Source organism: Stegostoma tigrinum, chromosome 11 (genome assembly GCF_030684315.1).
Source record: "Stegostoma tigrinum isolate sSteTig4 chromosome 11, sSteTig4.hap1, whole genome shotgun sequence".
In the NCBI taxonomy this organism is placed as follows: Eukaryota; Metazoa; Chordata; class Chondrichthyes; order Orectolobiformes; family Stegostomatidae; genus Stegostoma; species Stegostoma tigrinum.
Window position 1 is genome coordinate 36,351,111 of NC_081364.1, and position 25,312 is coordinate 36,376,422.

At 40.8% G+C, this 25,312-nt stretch overlaps 1 protein-coding gene across 14 annotated transcripts in view; it reads left to right on the forward strand.

The window, feature by feature from the left end:
- The window catches only part of chl1b (cell adhesion molecule L1-like b), an 818,676-nt gene that overhangs the window by 584,358 nt on the left and 209,006 nt on the right, over nucleotides 1–25,312 (forward strand). For all 14 annotated transcript variants that reach the window (XM_059649905.1, XM_059649903.1, XM_059649914.1 and 11 more), the window contains one exon: nucleotides 9,171–9,393. In XM_059649905.1, the coding sequence (XP_059505888.1) occupies nucleotides 9,171–9,393 (223 nt within the window). The remainder of the gene's footprint in view (nucleotides 1–9,170; nucleotides 9,394–25,312) is intronic.

Sequence of the window (25,312 nt, forward strand, 5' to 3'; positions counted from 1 at the left end):
CTATAGAGATGCCCAGCCCATCCATCTCTTTCCTTCCTGCAAACTGCAACCCTCTGAGAATTCAATCTGAGGCAGGTGAGCGTGCACGTGGGCAGGGCACTCTGATTATGTCTGAGCCTTCTAACTACAAATGGCAGGAGGATTATCCATGAAAAATACCCAAGGTCAGCAGACTGCACTTCAGGGCAGGTTTCCTCCACCCCAAACCCCAGCACAGCACTTAAATGTAATGGGAGGAACAGGAAAAAAAAATCATTCTGAGCCCTCATAGGTGGCATGGGTGAAATTTTATTGTAACTACATTCTCACTTTCTAAATATATATTCACTTTTCATCAGCTGTGTGAGTGATTGTCATTTTAGCTTCAACTTCAGGAATGAAAGTGGAGATGATCGCCATCCTTATTGCCACTCAATGTTCTAGCCATGACTGAATAATAACTGTACTTACCACAGAGCCCACACTCATATTTAACTTTATCATGCTTAGATCAGGGAGCATCAAATCTTGGGAAGTCTTTCATCAGTTTTTAACCATGGCTTTTATTGAACAGATTACCCCTGACCCTCTTTTTCTGCATGGCATTCTGTGGAAAGTAAACAACTTTCCCCCCTTCAATCTTTGCCATGTTGGGAGGGCAGCACATCAGGAGGTAACTTCACATCTGCTGGAGGTTGATGCTGGTCTTTGGATGAATGCATTGCTCATCCATTCATGTGGAAGCTATTTGCGTTGCAGCCCACGAGACGAGCATATCTTCTGTGCCTCGTTCCAAAAGGAGTGGTTCCAATGAGCCGATGTGGGGCAAATGTCAGAAATGAAACAGCTCCTCTGATTATTCAGCAGTCACAGCACATACAAATCACATTTGACCTATTTTCCTCATCAGCCTGTTGAGAGATGCAATTACACACCTCTGGAGCCTCCAGGCCCAGGGCTAGAGGTATCTTCCAGACTTTGGGATGTGGTAGCCTCCAACATGAAAATCAATGGGATACCAGTGTACGAATTGTATGTATTGTAGACTTGATTCAGATGTACACTCCTCAAGTTATTTGGCAAACCTATTGGTGAGGGTTGTAAGGACTTGATTGGAAGAACGAGAATATATCACCCCACCCCCAATCTCTCATTACGCAAGAACGGCGGCGATGCCAACAGGATAACAGTGTGAACATTTTATAGTCCAGGGTGTAAGGTCAGCAGCTCTTGGATCTTATGCAGGCTAGACGACCTTGGAATTTATGATTGGTGGACCATTTGTGAAACTTTACAGCTCAGCTCACATTGCTTCATTTTCACACACATTTACTAAAATTGATTTATAATGCCCATGTCCCAACAGTACCCGAGAACCCCAGACTTAGTGTTATTATGCCAAACATAGTTATGCACTGCTTCCCCCTTCAAAACAAAGGTAGTGGTGACTGTCAATGACTCTTCCTCCCACAGTATCTCTTGTCCTCCCATGATCAGTCGTCGACCACCCTCATGTGTTCAGTTGCCCACCTACGTATTTATTGTCCCCTCTGCATCAGAGTTTGCTGCCTCCAACCTTTAGAATTAACTGCTCTGATATCCCACCACAAAACTGATCCCATTACTCGCTCACTTTGTGACCTTCAGTGAATGGAATGGAACCCCTTTCAGACAACCAATTTGCTTGAAGCACATACAGTGTGTTTGCACATAGGTTGCTAGCACGTGATGTAGATATAACAATGACAGAGTATGGAGCCAGACAGCATATGCCTGCAGGAAAAGACAAGCAAAAGAAGGGTACTATACACCTGCGCTTTGTGAACGAAGCAGCAAATAGGTAAAGAAGGGAAGGTCAGGCAGGGGTGCTGTGAAAATTAAATTAGGCACGAAGCGAGGGAGTGCTAAGACAGCAAGCAAAGAGCCCTTGAGGTACACCCTGCTCCAATCCATGAGTCCCTCGCAAAGAGGCCAAGCAGCAAAATCACAATACAAACTGTTGGTATACTCCAAAGTACACTACTAAGGTGGATTACTCTATTTCACATGCATTGGTGATGAGCCATGATGATATCATTAAGCTGGCACATGTCCAATGGCAATCTCTTGTGGATGGGGATTGCAGGAAATCACTGGAAATGAGTAAGTCTTGGGGACTGTTGCCCAAGATGGAGGGCCAGAAAAGCATATGATATCCACCCTGACTTTCATGTTAGGAATTGTCACTGTTTAGCTTCCGTGTGGCATGTTGGAAAAAAATTAAATAGCATTTCAATGAGGTGATGTTTGGTACTAATGAGATGCAAATACATACAAATAGGCCTCTTGCAGCTCATAGGCAAAAATCTTGTCTTGCCATTTGAACTTTGGTTGGAAGGTCAGACCTTTTATCTCTGCATTGGAAATCTAATTTTTTTCAGATCTCACCATATTTTCCTAACTGACTCATGATTGACCATATCGATCAGAGGCTATGAACGCTCGTAGTTCACTGAACACCCTGTATTGCAACTTTCAGCGACTAATGGAGTTGTTTTTTCTACTAGTGTGGCCTGCACATTTTGCAAAAATTCAGTAGATCTCTTTTTCTTGTTTTAACTAGTTATTTGAATTAATAAATTGACTTTATGATCGATATAATGTGACATGATAGTTCTTTCCTTCATGAGATTTTACCACAACAATGAGAAACTGCTGCCACTTGACAAGTTACCTTCATTATTTACTAGCCAGAAAGGTTATGATCTGCAAAATAACTTGGCGGTGCAGAAAATGTTAGTGAATCCTATAGGCATTCGGATGCTTTTGAGTAAACGGGCATGGTGAAAATGACGGCTATTTCAATTCAATTAATCTTCATGCTGTCACATTTTCAGCTCATCTGTTCAGTGACTTCTGCTACTCCAAGCTTTTTATTCTGAGAAAGTAGATCTATTTTCACAGAATCTTTGCAGTATGGAGCACAGAAGATTCAATTATATATTCAATTAGTTGCCCTGCTCCTTCCCCAAACTCTCTACCATATTTTTCTTTGACTTCTTATCAGTCTATCCAATTACCTTCTGAATGTTACTGTTGAATCTTTGTGAGCAAAGCTTTCAGGCAGTGCATTCAAGATTACAACTGGCTACGTTTATATCTCTTTATGTCATCTCAGCTGAACTTGATGCCTTTTGGTTACCACACACATCAATGACTAGAAACTATTTCTCTCTAAATTAGCCACATGTTTTTGAACACCTCTGTCAAATTTATACTTAACCTGTTGCAACCATTATAACCAGCAAGGAAAGGAGTGTACCACTGTCTATGAAGGTCAATGTGTGATCAAGTCATAGAGATCTACAGCACAGAACAAGGCCCTTTTGACCCACAATGTTCCCACCAGTTTAAAAAAAAACAAAAACCTCACTATTTGAATCCTAATTTTCAGGACTTGGCCTTCAGCTTTGAATGCCTTGGCATTGAAAGTGTGCATTTAAATATTTCTTCAATGTTGTAAGGGGTTTTCTGCCCTGATCATCCTTACAGGAATTAATTCCAGGCTCCCATTGCATCTGGATGAAAAAAGATTTTCCTCACATCTCCTCTAAACCTTCCCGTTAATGTAAATCTACGCCCCTGGTCATTGATCCTTCTGCCAAGGGAAAGGTTTCTTCCTGTCTATTCTATCTATGCCCCTTATAATTGTATACATCTCAATCATGTCCCCTCTCGATCACCTCTGCTCTGAGGAAAACAGCACAAGTCTGTCTGAGATAATAAAGTGTGAAGCTGGATGAACATAGCAGTCCAAGCAGCATCTCAGGAGCACATTGCTGCTTGGCCTGCTGTATTCATCCAGCTTCACACTTTATTATCTTGGATTCTGCAGCATCTGCAGTTCCCATTATCACTGATGCAAGTCTATCTGATCTCTCTTCCTAACTGAAACTCTCCAATTGAGGTAACATCCTGGTAGATCTTCTCTGCAGCATCTACGGTGCAGTCACATCCCTCCTACATTGTAGATTTTAGAGCTGCACATGGTCCTCTGCCTGTGACCTCATCAACATTCAGTGATGATGATCTATTGCATCTGGCTCCTTCAAGGCTGGAGCTGAATGTATTTTTAACATCTCTGAATTTTCCTCTGAGAAAAGCAAATCAAATGTCACTTCTCTTTCAGGAGAACAGAAACCTGTTCACTCTAATCTTTGCTAAGTTTGCATGCTTTTCTATGGTACAGGGTGCCAGTAGTTACATGATTATTCATTTGTAGATGCTGCACATCAACTCTACCTCATTCCAGAAGCAAAAAAAGGATTCCACGCTCCCCATCGACAGCTGGCATATGATCATATGAATAATGAAGGTTCACATCTAATATTCTGGCTGGAGCTAATTTACTTATGCTTGTGATAGCCCACTGTATCATCTGCGTTGAGCCATATGGCAAACCAAATGATAGCACTGTATGATGAGGGCTGTTTGGCTAATGATTCCAGTAGCCAAGCCTTCTCTACAAGCACAGCTTGCAGATAATAAAAGCCATGTGCCACACAAAACCCAACAAAGCAGACGAGATCACTGGCACACTCAAGCAATGTTTGTGCTGCCCCAGCTACTTTATGGTATTTGATAAAGCAGATGTCAAGATTTGTTCTGGCCTAGTGCATGCTGCACAAACACAACATCATGAGCTGTCCTTGCTATAAGCTATAAAACTAAAACAGAAGCATGAAGAAAAGGAAGAAGAGAAGTAAAAGACAGGGCCTCTTGCTGGCTGCTCTTTACTTCAAAATTCATCTGACTGCAGCATCTGTAACTGCAAATCCATTCACCTGTTCACCAGCAGCACTGTACCTCAGCTTCTCCCTGAAACTATCGCAGAATCAGGGTTGCAGTATGCAATGAGGCCACTTAGACAGTCATGCATGCATTGGCTCCATTATCTTGTCTGGATCTTTTACTCAGGCTGGCACTGTTGTCTTGTGCCGATCTCCTGCCTTTTCCCCACATTCCTGCACACTGTTACTTTCCCAAAAAAATCCAGTGTCCGCTTGAATGGCTCAATTGAACCTGCCTCCAACATGATTTCAAGGCAGTGCATTCTATCCCTTAACTTCTCGCTACGTTAAAAAGGTTTTCTTCTCTCAGATAATCCTTGTTTCTATTGCACATCACTTTAAACCAATGCTGTCTTGTTCTTTTGCAAGGTGAAACAGTTTCATCTTACTTGTTGTGTCTAGCCTATAGCACTGAGGGCAAATTATTGACATGGCTGAGAAATTGGTTGAACGGCAATGACAGAGTGGAGATAATTGTACTTAACTTGTCAGGATGTGACCTGTGTTGTCTCACAATGATTTGTGCTAAGATCTCAATACTTATTAACAACTTAGATGATGGCATAGAATGTCATATCCTCACATTTGCTGATACAGCAAGTTAGGCAATATTGTTGGCAGTATAGATGGCATAAATTTATTCAGCGATATTGATTGATGAGTGAATGTGTAAAACTGTGGCATACGTGGTTCCATGTAAGTAAGTGTAAGATTAACCATGTTGGACTAAGAAAGGACAGATCAGGGTACTTTTTCAACGGTATGAAGTTAAATATAGTGGATGTCCGAAGAGACTTGAGAGTTTAGGTGCGTCTTTAAAATATCATGAACAGGTGCAGAAAGTATTAAAGAAAGCTAATGGAAAGCAAATGTTTATATCTGGAGGTCATAAAATTTCAGAGCAGAATTAGGCTATTCGGCCCATTGAAGACTAGAGTATAAGGACACGAAAAACTGTTGTAGTTATGCATAACCCTGGTTAGCCCACACTTGGAGCACTGTGAGCAAATCTGGGCAGCTCATCTTAGGAAGGAGTTATTGGTCTTGGAGGAAGTGCAGTGCAAGTTTTTTTTTCTGTTCATTTGGGAATATGGGTGTCGCTGGCTGGCCAGCATTTCTTACCCATCCCTAGATACCCTTGAGAAGGTAGTGGTGAGCTGCCTTCTTGAACTGCTGCACTCTTCCTGCTGTAGGCTGACCCACAATGCTATTAAGGAGGGAATTCCAGGATTTTGACTCAGTGAAGTGAAGGAACAGTGATATATTTCCAAGCCAGGATGGTGAGTGGGGGGGATGACTTGGGGGGGAGCTTGGAGATGGTGGTGTATCTTTATGTATGATGTCCTAGATGGAAGTGGTAGTGGGTTTGGAAGATGCTGTCAGAGGACCTTTGGTGAATTTAGGAGAATGCTATCTGAAATTCAGAGGTTAAATTATGGGGAGAGGTTATCAATGCTTGACCTGCCTTTCCTAGAGTTCAGATGGTTAAGTGGTGATCTGATGGAAGTCTTCATGATATTAGCAGGAAAAAATGGGATGGATAAATTATTTCTATTGGTAGGCGACTCAAGAAATAAGGAGCGTTGTCTGAGAATTAGGGCCAAACTGTTCAGGAAAAATGTTAGGAAACATTTCCATGCATAAAGGGTTGTAGATGTCCGGAGCTGCCTTCACAAAGGGCAATGGATGCTGAATCAGTTGGTAATTTTAAATCTGAGAAAGTGTTTTTTTTTTGTTAAGCAATGATATTGCGGGATATAGGCCAAAAAGCATGTAGCTTGAGGACAAAGATCAGCTAGGATCTTATTGAATGATGGAACTGGCATAGGGAGCTAAAATGCCGACTCCTGTTCCTATGTAGAAGATTCAGCTCCAAACCAGACCATTTAGTCATGAGCACTGATAGTCTGCCTTGGTTGCAAAACAGACATTGGCATTGGCAAGAGTGGCACGGGTGAAAAGGCAAATGCTCTCTTTGTGAGAGAGGACAGCGGGTTTATGCTCCATTGGATTACTACCACTCCCTTGGGTGGTACCTCAACAATCCCAGCAACCTGTTGGGTGTTGCAAAATGTATGGTTCTCCTGGCCATCAGGCTAAAATCCAGAACTATTACATCGGTCTGAGCTTTAATGACGGCACAGAAATATTGCAAGCCGACTGCACTTGAAGCTCACTTGAAAGTCAGTTATGATAGCAATAAATGCTGACTCAGTCAGCAAATCCCACGTTCCATGAATGAGCAAAATGAAATACCGGTCATCAAATGCTCAGATAATTATCGAATTCCCTTTGGAACACTTCAATTGAGTTTGGCTTAACCACAATCTGTAGCAGTACATTTTTTGATCCTATCCACTTCGTCCATTAAAACATTCTGAGCCATGTCACTACCTTTACTAATCAACTACAATCAACGTCAATCTGTGCACTATAATCTTTGTGATCCTGCTGCTAATTGGGACACTGATGACTCCAGACTACATTCTACAGGCAGATGAGAATATATAATGGTCGATGAAAATGCAGCCAATGTGTTAGAACAGACTCTAAACATGCTGAAGATTCTTAATAGTCGCTTGAATAAATCCAGTACTATGCTATAGTCAACCAAAGTCTCCAGGATAATTTCTGCATGTTGTGTGCATCGCTTGCTACATCAGAAATTTGAGCTGATAATGAACAGAGAAAAGAAATATCTGAAATCACACAGGATGCCACAAAAAGAACAGATTGTGAAGAAAAGTGAAGTGGAACTGGTGAATCAAATGCCAGAACAAGGAAAGTGAAACTAAGTACTTGGATTTTAGAAAATACTCAGACAATTTTTTTTTCACTGTCCAAGACTCTGGGCAAGTTCCTTCACACGTCAGACATTTCTATTTCCCCTGCCATCATCCCAACTCCCTAAAAAGGAATGTAAGGTGTCCTTTGTTTTTCTCCCCTTCAACACAGTAAGCCTATGAAAAAAATCTTCCCTCAGTAATCTCAGCCTATCACTTCCCCAAGGAGACTGAGTAAGTTGCTGTGGCAACTTGCACATGAAACTGCATGTTCTATCCTGGAGCTTTTGAGGATCCAATTTATTTTCATCACATTGCTGAGCAGGAATCGATAACATTCTTAAAGCCTGCCGTTGGTGCATATGGGATGGAATCACAAACTTGACAATCAGCTTGTTTGGTTGTGCTACGAATGTAACCTCCTTGATTCTTGAACCTGGAACTTCTGTCTCAAACCAGGAGTTCCAGAAGACCTCCGTGACTTGGCTTGCAGTTTTTATTTCAAATTACTTGCATATTTCCAACATTGAGATTATTTCTCGATGCTATGAAGGGATAAATAATGTCTGTTTTGTAGGTCGACTGCGAGAGAATTGGGTAATTCTGTTTTCCTTTACAATGTTGTAGCTCTCACTTTAAGCATGCCTCTGACTGGCTGTCATTCACATACCTTGCCTCGCCTTTGGTGGCCACATTCTCCTCCTCAGTCAAGCAGTCTTTTTCACTTCTTAGTTATTTTTCATCACTGACCCTTCCTCTGTGGGCTTTCTCTATGTATTTTATTTCAGCTATGTCGAACACGAAAATCGTCCTTAATCTTTAACTTCCATTCTTGAACTTTCAGCTCAGAAACAAACCATTTTGAGAAGTAAAATATTCTCAACGATATTTATTAGTGCAAAGAAAATTCTGCTTTGTCTGAGCAAACCTTTAGTGTTCAATCAAGATGATAATTAAATCAGATGAATTATTTTCTATGGTGTAATTCAAATGGATAAGTATTAGAAACTATAATTAGAATTACAGAAATCTTACAATGCTGGAGTAGTTTAACAAGGAACAAATTTCAAATTAAGTATCATACTTCTTTCCTCTGTAAAGAACTTAAAGTCGTGATAAGAAAGATAATTTACCGTATCAATAGTTTTACAAGAGCTTTTCTGGCTTATGAATTTTATCCATTTTGGCATCAGACCACTTTCATCAGTCTTTTCATTCTGAATCTCACAGACCCCTGTTGAAACTGATACCAGTCTTAATTAGAACTCTCTCAGCTCCTGGTCGTTTTAACCATTTGACTAATTCCTGGAACTTGCTATTAACCATTTAGATGTCCTTGAATGTCAGCACTTTTTCCAGAAAACTGCTGTTCTGAACCATGTGTTCATGATGTCTTATTTTTGTTACCAGTAACATGTCCTGCATTGCAAACAAAATATACTGTTAGTTGTAAATGTTCCACTTCTAACACCCACAGTTTTTCTTTGTGTTAATCTGAAGCATACTGTAATTATTTTATTGCAACATTTTTATGATTGATTCAAAAGCTGCAAACATTTTCTCTGTATGTGTTTTGCAGCCACTGAAACCCATTGACTGGAATGGACCTGGACTGAGATACAAAGTTAGCTGGAGACGGCAAGGGGCTAACACAACGTGGAACGAAGAAGTGGTCAATAAGCACCACTACTTTGTTACGAATACCTCAACATTTGTACCTTACGACATCAAGGTGCAAGCAATAAATGATGTTGGATCAGGCCCAAATCCAAAAGTAGTTACAGGATATTCAGGAGAGGATAGTAAGTATTTTTGACTTTTATTGTCCTGTGAAATGCTGTATTTGAGCCACACTGCAAAAAAAAGTAATTGTTTCAAGATTGTTTTTCTTTTCATCCATATAAAGTTCAACTTTTGAAGGACTATCATTAAAGATGCATCAAAGCTGTAGATAATGGAGCTTATTTTTGGATAATTGTTAAAACAATTACTTTGACATTCGTAAGTAAAATTATAATGTATATAAACATTTCAAAAGTAACTTATTGGGTGAATACATTCTGAACATGAGATTGATTGTTTATTATATTTATCATTCTGATAATAGCACTACCTCAGCATTCTAGAGGTCATGAGTTCAATTCCTCAAAAGGCAAGTTGCGGAAATGAATTCAATAAATCTCATACTTTTAGGACTAAGACTATAACAAGCCCAAGGAAACTACCAAACTTTCTTTTAAAAATAACAGCTCATGGGTGACCTTTGTTAAAAAAAAATCAACTTTCCCACTGTTCTGGCTAGCATGTTATTCCAAGCCCATTCTTCATTCGCCTATAAGGAATAGGAACATGATTCAACCATTCAGCCCCTAAGCCTGCTGCACCATTCAATAGGACTATAGCTGATCCAACATTCCACAAGTCCATTGTCCTGCCATTTTCCCTGTAACCCTTGATTCCCCGACTGATGAAAACACTATCTATCTCAACCTTAAATATGCACAAGGACTGTGACCCTACAGCTGTCTGTTCCAGGAGTTCCAAAGACTCAAAATTTTCTCAGAATTGAAATTCCTTCTTGTCTCAATCTTAAATTGGTGCCTCTTACTTCTCAGACTGTGCCCTCTGGTCAAAGACTCTCCCATGAGAGGAAATATCCTCTCATCATTTACTCTGTCAAGCCCCTTAAGAATCCCATATGTTTCAATAGATCACCTCTTGTTCTTCTAAACTACAGTGGGTTGAGTCCCAATCTATTTAATCTTTGCTCAGAAGACAATCTCTCCATACCAGGCATTGTCCTAGTCTACCTTCTCTGAACTGCCTCCAATGAATTTATATCTCCCTTAAATAAGTGGACCAAAACTGCTCGCTATAGTGCAGATGTAGTCTCACCAGCAGCTTGTACAGTTGTAATAAGACTTTCCTACTCTCATACACCAACCACTTTGAAATAAGGGCCAATATTACATCAGCTTTTCTGCGTGCTGGCTTTCTGTGTTCTGTGCACAAGAAACCCCCAAGTCCCTTTGTTTGGCAGATTTTTAAATCCCCATTTAATTAATATTCTGTTCTTTTGTTCTCCCTTCCAAGATGAATAAATTTGCAGTTTCCCACATTATACTCCATTTGCCAACATTTTATTCCCACTTAATTAACCTATCAATATCTCTCTTTAGGCAGTTTGTATCCCTGTCAGAACCTTCCTTTCTACCTATTTTAATGTTATTTGCAAATTTGATTACAGTACATTCGCTTGCTTCCTCCAAGACACGATGTATATTGTAAACACTTGCAGTGCCAGCTGTGATCCAGGTGGAATCCCACAGGTCACAGGTCAAACTGAGAAAGAACCCCTTATCCCCTGTTGCTGTTTGCTGACCATGAGCTGACTCTCTATCAATGCCGATGTACAACCTGCAATCCTGTCAGCCCTTATGACATCATCTTTTGTGAGGTACTTTGTCGAATGCATTCTTGAAGTCCAAATGCAACATATCTACTGGTTCCCCTCTATCCACTCTGGTTGAGCCTTCCTCAAAAAATGCTAAGAAACTGGTCAGACATGCTTTTCATTTGAAAAATCCATGCTGGCTCTGTTTTTTAGTGCCCTCGGGGAGATCAGAGACGGATAGTACATATTGGATCACCTATACAGTCCACAAGTGGAGACTGCCAAATGCTGGTCATTAAAACCATGGTTTGAAACAAAATATCAGTGAAAATCTATCCAACAGTGCCTTATTCACAATCTGATGAACATATATTGTTCTGTAAAGCACATAAGCATACCTTAATCTCATACATTGCTTCACTTAACTTTAAAATTTGGGTGACTGTGGAAAGTTGTTGGATATTGTGCAGCCTGGGATATTGAAGGTGAGAGGGAGAAATTGGATATTGTAAGGTGAGGCGAGGATGGGCTGTCATGGTTGCGACATATTGCACTTTGGCGTCAGTCAGTAATCCTGAGATGTGGGGACAGATATTACCTGATAGCTTTTGGGCAAGGAATTAGTCAATGCTTATGGATCTGAGATAGCAGCTGGGCATGGGAGGCAGGAAGGGCATTCCAGCTCCAGATGCCACACGATCTACAGCATAAAGGCACATACTTGATGGCCGGAACATGTCATATTCCCTTTTGTCCTGAGGCTGATGAACTCAGCCTATACACTTGAACATTAAAACTTAAATTAAGTTGCAGTATTTCAGCGAACAGCATGGTTTTTGTGAAGGATATCTGTCCCCAATCTATCTTCATTAAAACTAGAAGTGAGCAGGCTGACTCCAGTGGAATGTGGTTGACTCTTAATTGCCCTCTGGGAATTTTGGGCTGGGCATAGCCAGCAACGTGCTCGTTCCTGTGAATGAATTTTTTAAAAAATCCACTTAAAAATGTTTAGCTCTTCATACCAGCCATTCTACCACCTTCCACCCAGTGTTTGTAAAAGCTACTGGAACATGCAATCATGTAAAGAAAATCTGGAACAAAAACAGAAATTGTTAGAGAACCTCAATAGGCCTGACAGCTTCTGTGTGAGGAAAACAGGGTTAACATTTTGAGTCCAGTATACTGTAAATAACTGGGGAAAAGTGGTATTTATGCTGAAGCCGAAGTGTTCGGGGTTGGGGGGAAAGGGGAGAAGTGAGCAGATATTTGGATATGGAGCCCAGAGAGAGTGATACGAAAGTGGTGGTAAACAAGGAGATAAAAGTTTGCAAATCATCATAAAAATTGTTTTTAATTGATAACAATGAAGGAAGCTGTAGGTTGCCATAGTCCTAGAGGACATGCCTCAGAGATGACTGGTGGTTTAACCTGAAGATGACCATGTCTTAAGCAAGATTGAGAAGATGGGATCTTCATGTTTCCCTCAGCAGGTATGGGAATTGAACCCACACAGTGAGCACCATTCTGCATCACAAACTAACCACCTGAGCCAACAGCTGAGCAACTGACCTTCATAGGTAGCATCCAATAGCACTGCAAGCCCCTGAAGAATCACTGTTCAGTCTGCATTACACAATCTGTGAACACATTTCTCCACCATGTATTTTAAAGGCTTTCCAGCCTGTCACTATCACAGAGCTTTGAACTGATTTAATTAATTCCCCCGACACATACTTGAATACTTTCAGCTTCCCAGTTAAGATGTTTTCTAATGTGTCTGACATTTGCATTTACTGGGAACTTGATGCTTGATTGAGTAATATTGATGAATAGATTTCAGTGTTACAAAGACTGCTTTACAAAATCAGAAAAATGTGTATTTTGTTTATTGTTCAAACCAGTTTTTACGTAGTCCTAATTTTACATAAATTTGATTTGCTGATAAGATGTCGATATGCATGTGCAGGATCTAAGGATAAACATAATACCAATGGGCAGGATGTAGGAACAGGAGTATGTCATATAATTTTCCGTACTCATCTCTCCCCCAGCAAACCCATTCCACCATTCATTCTGATCATTGCCAATCTGTGTACTGACTTTACTCATCCACCTTGGAATCCACAGCCTTTAAGTTCTTTGGCAAACAAAAATGTATTGTTCTTTGTTTTAAAATGATCAAATGAGTTACCAACATCGGCTTTCTGCTGGTGGAAGTGTTTCTGCATTTGAAGGACTTGCTATGATTCTAAAATTGAGCTAGAATTCTAAAAATCATGTGGTAAACATTGAAATCTGGTCTTAATAAACCTATAAGCTTTTCTTTACAGAGGCAGGTGTAAACCAAATGGAAATGTGTAATACCCAGTTCCCTTGTCCTTGTCTACTGCATAAGCAGAAAAAAATTCTCTCAATCAATTACTTTAAAAATAATAAAATCCTCAGCTCAGGTAATCTCTCCTCATAATGTAACCTTGATTTCATGCTGGTAAACCTTGCTCTTTCCAAGACCAGAGCATTATTTCTGAGATGTAGCATCCGAATCTGTACCATTGATGGGACCTGATCGAGACAGTGTTTCACTGGAGCAAAGTTTCCATCCTTTTGGTTTTATCCAGCCTCCTCAAGATAAATCCCAACATTTGATTTAGTCCTTTTGGATTAAATTTTGACCCCTATGTACCAGTTTCAGCAATTTCTGTACCTGGATTAAAGCTCGTTGTTCCTTTGCAATTGCAGTTCTTAATATCACACCATCTAAGAAATAGTGTAGCTGATCTTTCTTACTCCAATATCAATGATCTCAGACGTAATTACATTAAAGTTGATTTTACATCATTCTGCAACTCACTCATAGAACAGCACAGCGCAGAACAGGCCCTTCAGCCCTCGATGTTGTGCCGACTTGTGAACTAATCCAAGCCTCTCCCCCTACACTATCCCATCTTTGTCCATATGCTTATCCAAGGACTGTTTAAATGCCCCTAATGTGGCTGAGTTAACTACATTGGCAGGCAGGGCGTTCCACGCCCGTACCGCTCTGTGATTAAAGAACCTGCCTCTGACATCTGTCTTAAATCTATCACCCCTCAGTTTGTAGCTATGCCCCCTTGTACAACCTGAAGTCATCATCCATGGAAAAAAAACTCTCACTGTCCACCCTATCTAATCCTCTGATCATCTTGTATGTCTCTATTAAATCCCCTCTTAGACTCCTTCTCTCCAATGAGAACAGACCCAAGTCCCTCAGCCTTTCTTCATAGGGCCTGCGCTTCAGGCCAGGCAACATCCTGGTAAATCTCTTCTGCACCTTTTCCGATGCTTCCTCATCCTTCCTGTAATGGGGCGACCAGAACTGTACGCAATATTCCAAGTGAGGCCGCACTAGCGTTTTGTACAGTTGTGGCACGCTCAATCTTCTTTGGATTTTTTTTAAACATTCCTGCTGCCAATGCTCCCCGGTTTCTATTTTGAGTGTGGTTGACATTCTCGATATTCGAAAAATCACAAAAGCTTATCTTGATCAATAGAATTGGACTGGTGAGAGGTTTAGTGTTATTACATAGTTCCAAGAAAGGCAATGCACTTTGAAGACAGTCAGATGACATTGTACCATATAATGTTCCAGAATAAGGATCCTTTAATAATCATTTTGCCAGTGCAGAGTTTGGTTATTGCAATCGATCATGTGTAGAGTTTATGGTCATGTAATGTAGCCATTAGGTAAGTAAGCACAGAACCCAGACTGAATGTAAAGCAGAGAACTTATCGCAGTGTAAATAGTTAGTGTTGTTAATAAAGTTGTCTCAACAAGAGTCAAGTATTCATTGTGTACATTACAAGGGTGAACATACAGATAAACACTCAAACAAGCAGCGAGGTTGAATCCATAAACAACATCAAAATGCCTATTCTGCTTCAGCTGAAAAAGTTGGAAGCGTTAACTTAAAAGACATCCCAGTTGGAAATAAAATTGAATCAAATTGAAGTGTTAGCCTTTACATATTTTCATTCAAGTAAAAGAGGAATGATGGTGATGTGGTTATTGGTATGGTTTATTTCAAATTAAACACAAATCAAAACTGAAAAATTTAGAAGCATTGCTTTATTCCTTTGAAGTTGAGGCAATGTCACATATCTAAGCTGATTGTTCCGACTAATGATAATCTGATGATGAGCTACCAACATCTGCTTTCTGCTGGTGCAAGTGTTTCTGCATTTGGTGGACTTGTTATGATTTTAAAATTGAGCTAGACCTCTGAGGATGCATATGTACCAGAGCTGATGGCAAGCTGTTGAAGTTGGCAAGACCGTGTGCCAAGACCAAAGGGTGGAATGTCCTAGGCCGTGAGTTGCATTTTGCTGAAGATGCTGCACTGACATTGCATGACAAAATTCACATGTAGGTCAGATTGTAGTTCACTTCATCTGGACCTGCAAAGAGTTTGAACTAACCATCAGCATGAAGAAGGCCAAAATTATGAGCCTGGATGTAGATAATACACCTTCCAATAATATTAATAACCTTGACTTGGAGGTTGTCGACTGTTTCTCACAGTTTAGATCAACAGCTGCCAGCAGATTGTCTCTTGCTGCTTAAGTCAATGTCAGGATTTCCAAGGCTGCAGGTATCATGTCAAAGTTCAGCATTGGAATTTGGAAGAACAGTAAATTGACCAAAAATGCAAAGCTCTATATGAATGTAACATGGCATATTATAGCCTGCTATGCCATGAAGAATAGCTATGACAGAAAAATTCCTGTTTAAATGATCTCTGTTAATTTTTCAGCTTCAAAATTTGTGAAATTGGCAATAACATTCACAATTCTAAAAAGATTAACCTTTGAGTTCATTTGTTTTTGTATGTACTGGGAAGACATTCTAGATGCAGGTTTAAATAAAATGCAAGCTAGCCATCCATCAATATGCTTCTATTTTGGTAGGCTGCCTTCACATAGAGCATTCAATTACAGTCACGTGTACAAATTATGAATAGGGGATACAGTTATCAAAAGAACAACATATGTTTAAAAAAGCACTAACGCATGTGTTATGCATATATCCAAAGAAATTAATATCTGCAAGGCATCTGTCTAAAATAAGACCCATTCTGATATCTGCAAGGAAGTGAGCAAAGAAGTCATCCAAATTGATAGTTTCAGTCCAATACTGTTAAGGTGAAGAAAGTTTAATCAAAGGACCAGGAACAAGGAGGTACACTTTAGAAGTGAAAGGCGGAAAACTTGGAGATTTGAGGCAAGAATTTTACCTGAAGAGTTCCAGTGAAATTTCCATTTAATAGTTAAAGACCACTCAGTCTAACATCTACATTGTCGAAATTGTTGGAGATTTTTAAAAATCTGAAGTATTTATTAGGCTTTATTATTGATAATGTAATCAATGTAACAAATATACACATTTACTAGTTTCGTTGATTAAGCAGCTTTGTGGGTATGAGATGTTTTTGGACATTCAGAAGACTTGTGGTTTAGTTATCATCAGCAAAGGCTTTTTTTTAAATTGTTGGATACAGCAAACGTAGGAAGTCTGCATTTTGTTGTTTGCCCCAACTCCCTAAAGGATGTGATACTGCCACTTCTCTGCTGCAATATGTATAATAGTGGAGCCTCTACAATCGTTTGAGGTGACGAATTGCATGAATGTGTCTGACTTGGAAGATTTTCAAATGGAGGATGGTATTAGGAGGCTTGTCATTTATACTGGAAGGTGATTGTACAGTGAAAAGTATATAATGTTGCCACACATGGTGCCATTTTAGGTTCAAAGGTACAAAGTATTAAGAGAAGCAAAGTATGAAAAGCAAGATAATAAAGTGTGGAGCTGGATGAACACAGCAGGCCAAGCAGCTTCTTAGGAGCAGCTGCTTGGCCTGCTGTGTTCATCCAGCTTCATATGTTGTTATCTCGAATTCTCTAGCATCTGCAGTTCCCATTATCTCTTATAAAAAGCTAGACATTACCTTCATAGAGCAAGTAGAAAAATAAAGAAATAAGGTAGTTGTCAACGTTAAACTCCTTCTTAATATAAACTAGAATAATAAAGGAGTAAAGTTATAAGTTCACTCTTTGATGAGTCTTCCGCTTGGCTCACTCTCCTGGTGATCTCAGCTGCCTGTACTTGATGCCATCACCACAGATACCAGGGGGATCTCGCTCACTGCTCACTGTTCCCATGTTGGGCTGTGATGCCATCACTGATGCTCTTGCTGAAGCTACAGCCTGCCCAGCCTCCTCGTGCTGCATCCCGAGCATGCCCAGGCAGGACCCGCTTGCATGCCGAGATACTGCCATGCTGGGCCAAGACTTCTCCATGCTGGTCCAAGAGACCACCACATGCGGCCAAGGGACCAGGCCTAGATACCGTCATGGGTTGCCTCTGAGGGCACTGACAGATGTGAGGGTGGAAATTGCAGGGGCACTGGCCATAAGCTTTCAGACTTCACTAGACTAATGGGAGATGCCAGAAGACTGGAGAAGTGCAAATATTATGACATTGTTCAAAACAAAGTTTGTAAGAATAAGCCATGCAATTTAAAACCAGAGATGATTAGCCTCTGTGGTGGGCATAGAATGAATAGTCATGTGGAAATAGTTGGGCAGATTAGGCAGGAGCCCAATCTGAAGGGGAAATCATGCTTGACAAATATCCTGGAGTTTTTTTATGGAGGTGACACCGTGACTCAGTGATTAGCACTGCTGCCTCACAGCGCCAGGAACCTGGGTTCAATGCCACCATCAGGTGATTGTCTGTCTGTGTGGAATTTGCACATTCTCCCCATATCTGCATGGGTTTCCTCTGGGCGCTCCAGCTTTCTTCCACTGTACAAAGATGTGCAGGATCGGTGGACATGCTAAATGTCTTGTGGAGACATTTAGTGGAGAGGCCATGCTAAATTGGCCATAGGTTCCAGGGATATACAGGTTAGGTGGATTACCCATGGGAAATGCAGTGTTACAGAGATGTAGTTGGGGGAGGGGGTTGCCATTTGGATTGTCAGTGTGAACATGATAGGCTGAATGGCTGACTTCCACACTGTAGGGATTCTCTGATTCTATGAGCCTTGATGAGAATAGTGCAGTTGATGTAGTGTATAAAGACTTTCAAAAGGCATTTGATGCAGTGACATACGACAGATTTGAGAGGAAGGTTAGAGGCAATAAATAAAAAGGGACAGTAGCAGCATGGATACAAAATTGCCTGAATAATATGATGCAGAGAGTTATTGACTCTGTTTCAGGCTAGAGGAAGTGAAGCTGTCCAGGGATTGCTATTGGGACCCTTGCTTTATATGATACATATTAATTAAAACTTGGAAGAATTGTAAACTGTGTGGAGGACATTTTAAATGTCCCAAGAGACGCTGTTAAGTTGGTGACGTGATTGAATAGATGGCAGATAAGGTTCAATGGGGAGAAAAGTGAGGTGATGCATTTTGGTCAGCAGAACATTGGAAGCTGATATAAAATAAGGGGTCCAAATCTATAGGGGGTGCAGGACAGAGGAACCTGGTTACCATACACTCAGATCTTTGAACATGACAGGATGGGTAGAGGGGACAATTCATAAGCTTACAGAATTCTTGAGCTTATTACTAGGAGCATAGAACATAAGAGCAGAAGATGATGTTGAACTTGTACAATATAGTTGTTAAGCTTCACAAGGTTGTGTATAGTTATGGATGCCACATTATTGGAAGGAGAAAGAATGTATTTGCATGAGTGTCGAAGTGATTTATAATGTGTCCAAGGATGAAGAACTGCAGTTTTTTAAAAAATTTGTTACTGAGATGTGGGCACTGCTGGCTGGAACAGCAATTATTGCTGATCTTTTATTGTCGAGAGGGCAATTTTGAGTCAACCACATTGCTGTGGTATGGAGTCACGTGTCGGCCAGACCAGGTAAGGACAGTAGCTTCCTTCCCTAAATGACATTAGTGAACCACGTGGGTTTTTACCAACAATTGACAATGGATTCGTGGATCATGACATCCGATTTTTATCAAGTTCAAATTCTACCGTCTGCCATGGCAGAGTTTGAATCCAGATCTCCAGAAGGAAGCCTGGGCCTATGAAATAATAGCCTAGTAGTAATGCCACAGAGCTATTTCCTCCCCCTTTGCCCTGAGAATAGATTGCCGTTGGAACTGTTGTCTTTAGAGAGAAAAAGACAAAGAGAAGATCTGATTGAGGCTTTTTAAAATCATAAAGAGAGCTGGATGAAGTAGTTGGGGAGGAACTATTCCAGCTCACAGAAGGAATAAGAATGAGAAAGTGTAGATTTAAATTGATTTACCAGAGGAGCAAATGTGAGAGGAAAGCTTTTTCACACTAGAATTCATTGGGAAGTGCCTGGAAACATCACGTACAATTATTTGAATAGAAATATTGTGCAAGGATTGGAGGACAAGAAAAGCAAGAAATTGGCAGTAGGTAATGATGCTCATTTGAAGTACCAGTGAAAGCATGATTGACTGAATGGCCTCCTTCTGCACCAGAAGAGATCTGTAATTTTGAGGTGGGATGTGAGTGGCCTGATGAGGTGTCAGTAAACACATAGTACCATAAAGGAGAGAATTCTAAGACATTAGCTGAGTTTGAATGAAGAACTGACAATATACTGGTAAGTTATATAACTTAATGAGGAATTTTCAGATGATACTGTTACTAAATCCTGCTCAGGTCCTTCTAGATGGTCGAGGCTGCTTGTTTGGAAGGTGCTGTAAAAGGAGGTACAAAAGCAAAGATTTATTGCAAAGCAGAAGGAGGCCATTCAACCCGTTCACATTTGTGTTGTCTCACTGAACATTTCACTCAGTGACGTTTTCGTAATTTCAGTAATCTAAATAAACCACATCGACTGGTTCTCCCTTGTCTACTCTATAAATTCCATCATCAGAATTCCAATAGATTAGTTAAGCATGATCTTCCTTTCATAAACCCATGCCAGGCTTAGCCAACTCCATTAATGTTTTCAAAATGTTCTGTGATCATGTCTTTTGTAAATACTCCAGCATTTTCCCCACTCTTGAAGTTAGAGTGACTGGTCTATATTTCCCAACCTCTCTCCTAAGCTTTTAGTCATGCTAAATCGCTAGTACAGTCATATTTATGATTAATAGTAAACCACAGAATATCAATGATGAAGATTCAATTATAGTAATGTGCTTGGAAGTCCAGGGGAAAGCATCAGATTCTTTTTTGTTCGAGATGGTCATTGCCTGGTACTTAGGCACGGTGAATGTTACTTATCATTAGCCAGCCCAAGGCTGTAAACACTTTTCCAATCAACCAACCAACTTGTTATAAACATCTGGACCAAATGGAATTTGTACCTGGGACTGCTGGCTCAGCAGTAGGGGCACTACCCACTGTGCCACAAGAACCTTGAGGCCAAGCTTATATAGTATCCAGGGATAATGGGAACTGCAGATGCTGGAGATTCCAAGATAATAAAATGTGAGGCTGGATGAACACAGCAGGCCAAGCAGCATCTCAGGAGCACAAAAGCTGACGTTTCGGGCCTCGACCCTTCATCAGAGAGGGGGATGGGGGGAGGGAACTGGAATAAATAGGGAGGGGGAGGCGGACCGAAGATGGAGAGTAAAGAAGATAGGTGGAGAGGGTGTAGGTGGGGAGGTAGGGAGGGGATAGGTCAGTCCAGGGAAGACGGACAGGTCAAGGAGGTGGGATGAGGTTAGTAGGTAGCTGGGGGTGCGGCTTGGGGTGGGAGGAAGGGATGGGTGAGAGGAAGAACCGGTTAGGGAGGCAGAGACAGGTTGGACTGGTTTTGGGATGCAGTGGGTGGGGGGGAAGAGCTGGGCTGGTTGTGTGGTGCAGTGGGGGGAGGGGATGAACTGGGCTGGTTTAGGGATGCAGTGGGGGAAGGGGAGATTTTGAAACTGGTGAAGTCAACATTGATACCATATGGCTGCAGGGTTCCCAGGCGGAATATGAGTTGCTGTTCCTGCAACCTTCGGGTGGCATCATTGTGGCAGTGCAGGAGGCCCATGATGGACATGTCATCAAGAGAATGGGAGGGGGAGTGGAAATGGTTTGCGACTGGGAGGTGCAGTTGTTTGTTGCGAACTGAGCGGAGGTGTTCTGCAAAGCGGTCCCCAAGCCTCCGCTTGGTTTCCCCAATGTAGAGGAAGCCGCACCGGGTACAGTGGATGCAGTATACCACATTGGCAGATGTGCAGGTGAACCTCTGCTTAATGTGGAATGTCACCTTGGGGCCTGGGATGGGGGTGAGGGAGGAGGTGTGGGGACAAGTGTAGCATTTCCTGCGGTTGCAGGGGAAGGTGCCGGGTGTGGTGGGGTTGGAGGGCAGTGTGGAGCGAACAAGGGAGTCACGGAGAGAGTGGTTTTTTTTGCAAGCAGACAAGGATTGCTTATTGTGTGAGGCATTACAAATGGTACTGAACTCTTCGCAAACATCAGTGAACATTCTCATTTTTGACCTTGTGATGAAGTGTAAATCATTGATGAGGGAGCTGAAGATTGTTTGGTCTGGGACACCACTCTGAGGAACCTTATCAATTGTCAAATCTCCCTTTGAGCTAGTTATGATGCCAAATAAATAGAGAGTTTCCTACTGATTTCCATCAACATCAGTTTTGCTCTGCTTCGTTGAAGTCACACTCAATCAAATGCTGCAATAATTCAAGTATAGTCACTCTCACGTTATCTATGGAGTTAATCTTTTTAGTCATGTTCAGCTCAAGGCTGTAATGAGGTGTGGACCATTGTAACCCAAGCAGAACTAAACTGAGCTTTGATTTGATAATTGCTGTGTAATGCTGTTTGATAACGTTGTTAACAATGTCTTCTTTCACTTTGGTGATGATTGAGTGTAGACTGATGAGGTGGTTATGGGTGATAAGATTTGACTTACTTTTTTTCATAATCTTACCTGTAAGTCGTAGTTTTGATGTCTGTAGGTATATTTGCTTTCACCTTTGCTATGTTTTAGTTTTTGTGTATCCTGGTGGTTTGTTCCATTCTGTTAAAGCCATAGTTTTTTTTTCCTGCCACTGTTTCCTTAATTGAAGCTGCAAGACATTTTTAGCGTTATGCATCCCCTTTTGAAGTTGTGAGTGATTTAGTTGGGTTGTATTCAATGACAATCTGGAAATACATCTTTGTTCAGTATAACTTGAATTTATATATTTTTCTGAGAGGCTGAGAATGTGGTTTTGTCAATATTGTTGTCACTTCAAAATGACAAATACTTACTCAGACCACCTCAATATACAAAATAAATGTGTCACAGGAGCCCAGAATCTATAGATATTGTGATGTAAACAGATTTGTTTTGTTTTCTTGTGTTGTGAACTTTTTGAGGAAATAATTACAACAATAGTTAGTTATCTGCAATGTAAATGTTCAGCAAATGAAAGGACAACAACAGTCTATTCAGGTGAAAGAAATTTCTGATAATGATCCCTAAGTTGTTCAATGTTGAGTTTTTCAAATTTAACATTGTCCCTGGCCACAGAAGGATCACTATTTGTAATGCTTAACTCAACAGGGTGCTATCTCCCAACAGAGTGAAGTAATGATTTTCCACAGGTACCTTTGTGTTGAATACTGGGTTAATGCTGAGGGGGTAACAATTTTAATATTTCATCATGGCAACTTCAAACCCAAAAAAAATACAAAGGGAGAATCATAACCTGAGTCAAAAGCAGGGCTTTGAAATTGAACTCAACAACATGGCTGGAACCAGCATTATGGAATCCAAGTGTCATCCACGCATTAAATGCTGAGAGGATGTGTCCATACATGGGCAAGCCTCTGACCAGAGGACACAGTTTCAAAATAGAGGGATACCAACTTAAGGTTACAATGAGGAGGAATTTCTTCTCTCAAAGGGTTGCGAGTCTTTAGAATTCCTTGTGACAGAGAATTGAGGAAGCAGAGTCCTTGTGTTTTTTTAAAGGCTGAAATACACTCTTGATGAGTAGGGGAATCAAGGGTTAAAGGGAAAACTGCAGGAAGTGGACAAGAGGAATGTTGGATCGGCCATAATCCTATTGAATGGCAGAGAGTGCTTGGGGTGGCGGTGGTGGAATGGTCTCCTCCTGTTCTTATGTCTTCTGGCTTTATTTTTCTTCCACATAGTTAATTGCTGATGTTTTAAAATCAATATGTTCAAATGTTGTTGTACATGCCCGGAGCAGGTGGGAGTTGAACTGATGACTCCTGGTCTAACATTGTTAATTGTGTCAGTCAAGGTTACGCCAATACAGGTGTAGAGCATCGATTAGAGGCTTTTCATAACCAGTAGCACCACAGAGGGCATTATCTCCCACCCACTGCACCCCCACAAAGATATTTCAATTCAGCTTGCGAAACTGCTTCTACAGTTTTGATTTCCATCCAAATACTCTTTTAGAATTTTATTCAGTTTGGCTTGTTTCGAACAGAGTGTGAAGATACACTGACAGGCACAGAGCAAAGTGGACCTGGATTGTTTCACTCTTTAAGTAAATCTATTCCAAGTAATTTGGGCTCTAGTTTCTTCTGCCACCAACTCATTATTAAGATTTTAACATTAGTGTGGCACACAGTGTCTCTGGCTGCTTTCACCACGCAGTTTATGCCACAAGTGGGCCACGTGGGCATGTTGTAATGGTACCAGAAGCTTCCCAACTGATCACACAAATGTACTAGCTGATTTTGATTCATGATTAACAAATTTGAACTGTACAGGTTCACTCAATGTATTTGCAAGGGGCCTATGGTCCCACCATTAGCAGCTCACACATCATGCTGCATTGCAAGATGAGGGTGGGCTGGGAATGGAGGTTGGATGTATGATGACACAAACCCTTTGAGAGAAGAAATTCCTCCTCATCCTAAACTTAAGTTGAAACTGAGTCCTCTGATCATAGACTTTCCCATGTGTGGACACATCCTGTCAAAGTTTAGAATGTGGACGATGCTTGGATTCCATAATGCTGGTTCCAGCCATGTTGTTGAACTGCATTGAAGACTGAAATCATTGGAATATTGTAAGGGTAAGGTGCAATACCTGAATATTAGGCATGAGTCTTGAGTAGCAGAAAATGAGGCAGTGTAATTGATGGGGATACATGGTGTGGTGAGAAATTAATTTGTGAGGTGATTTAATCGAAAGTGAAAATAAAATCAATGTATTTTCTTCTGGTTTTCTGAAGATGGGAATACTTAAGTGTGTTTGGTTCTTTATGCTACTTAAAGACACCATAGCTGCTGGATGCCTGGAGATTTCTTCAAGTAAGTTCAAACTGATAAAAGAACAGTGAAATACATTCGTGGAGGTTGCTAGATCCTGGACAGCTTTCTGAAAGTTAGCAAAGAACATTGTTGCTTTACCATGGGGATAGATCTTGCATTCAGTTGGTTCGTGAATGTTCAGTTGGTTCGTGAATATCCAGCGTATCTGACAGGTGAAAATAAGGTGAAGATTTGCAGTTAGCCACTTAGACTTCGCGGGATTGTGTTCTTAAGCATATATATTTTTCTAATCAGCTGTTCAGACATGTTTTAGCACACTTATGAAACAAGTGAAACTTAAACCTGGACAGTATCACTGTGCCACCGGGACCCAAAACTGCTCTGCAGAATACACTCCAGTGAGGTGATTGTTCTGATTGTTTTGTTAAACATTGATTGACTGTCTATTCCACTGACAATGACTGTTGATTGCAGCTTTCAGGAAGCAAAGTAGAAACAAACAAGAATGAGATAATTAATGAATACCCCACACAAGAAAATAAATTGTTTGGCCTATTGAAGTAATTAACAGGAATTAACGAAAAAAATCTCTCTGAGATGAGCTTTATTTTCAGAGCTTTAGGAATCTTAACATGCAGAGTTCATCCCAGTGATACTTGAGATAAATGAAAGTACTATAATCAGTATGATCTAAGCTATCTCTAATGGCTCTGCAATGCATTTCATAGTGATGTGTTTGCATGAACCAAATATTTTCATCTCCATTAGCTTGTAAACCACTGATGTGTTTTCAAACACTTAGGCTGAGAAACTTGGTTCATGCCACAGTGGAGCTGGTGCGGCCAAAGCCAGCAGTCCATTGAGGTGGGTGTTTGGGAGTTACAGCCTGCATGGTATCACCCAAATCATGCACCCCTGCCAGGAGAGATGTTCATGTGGGAAGGCACTAATGGCAGAAGCTTCCCACTTGGTCAGATAGTGCCGTCAAACACCTACAACTGGCTGGTTAGATACAATAGTCACAACTTTGGACTGCGCAGGTCTAATCCCAATATGTAGTTGTCACTGAATAAAGGACATTTGGA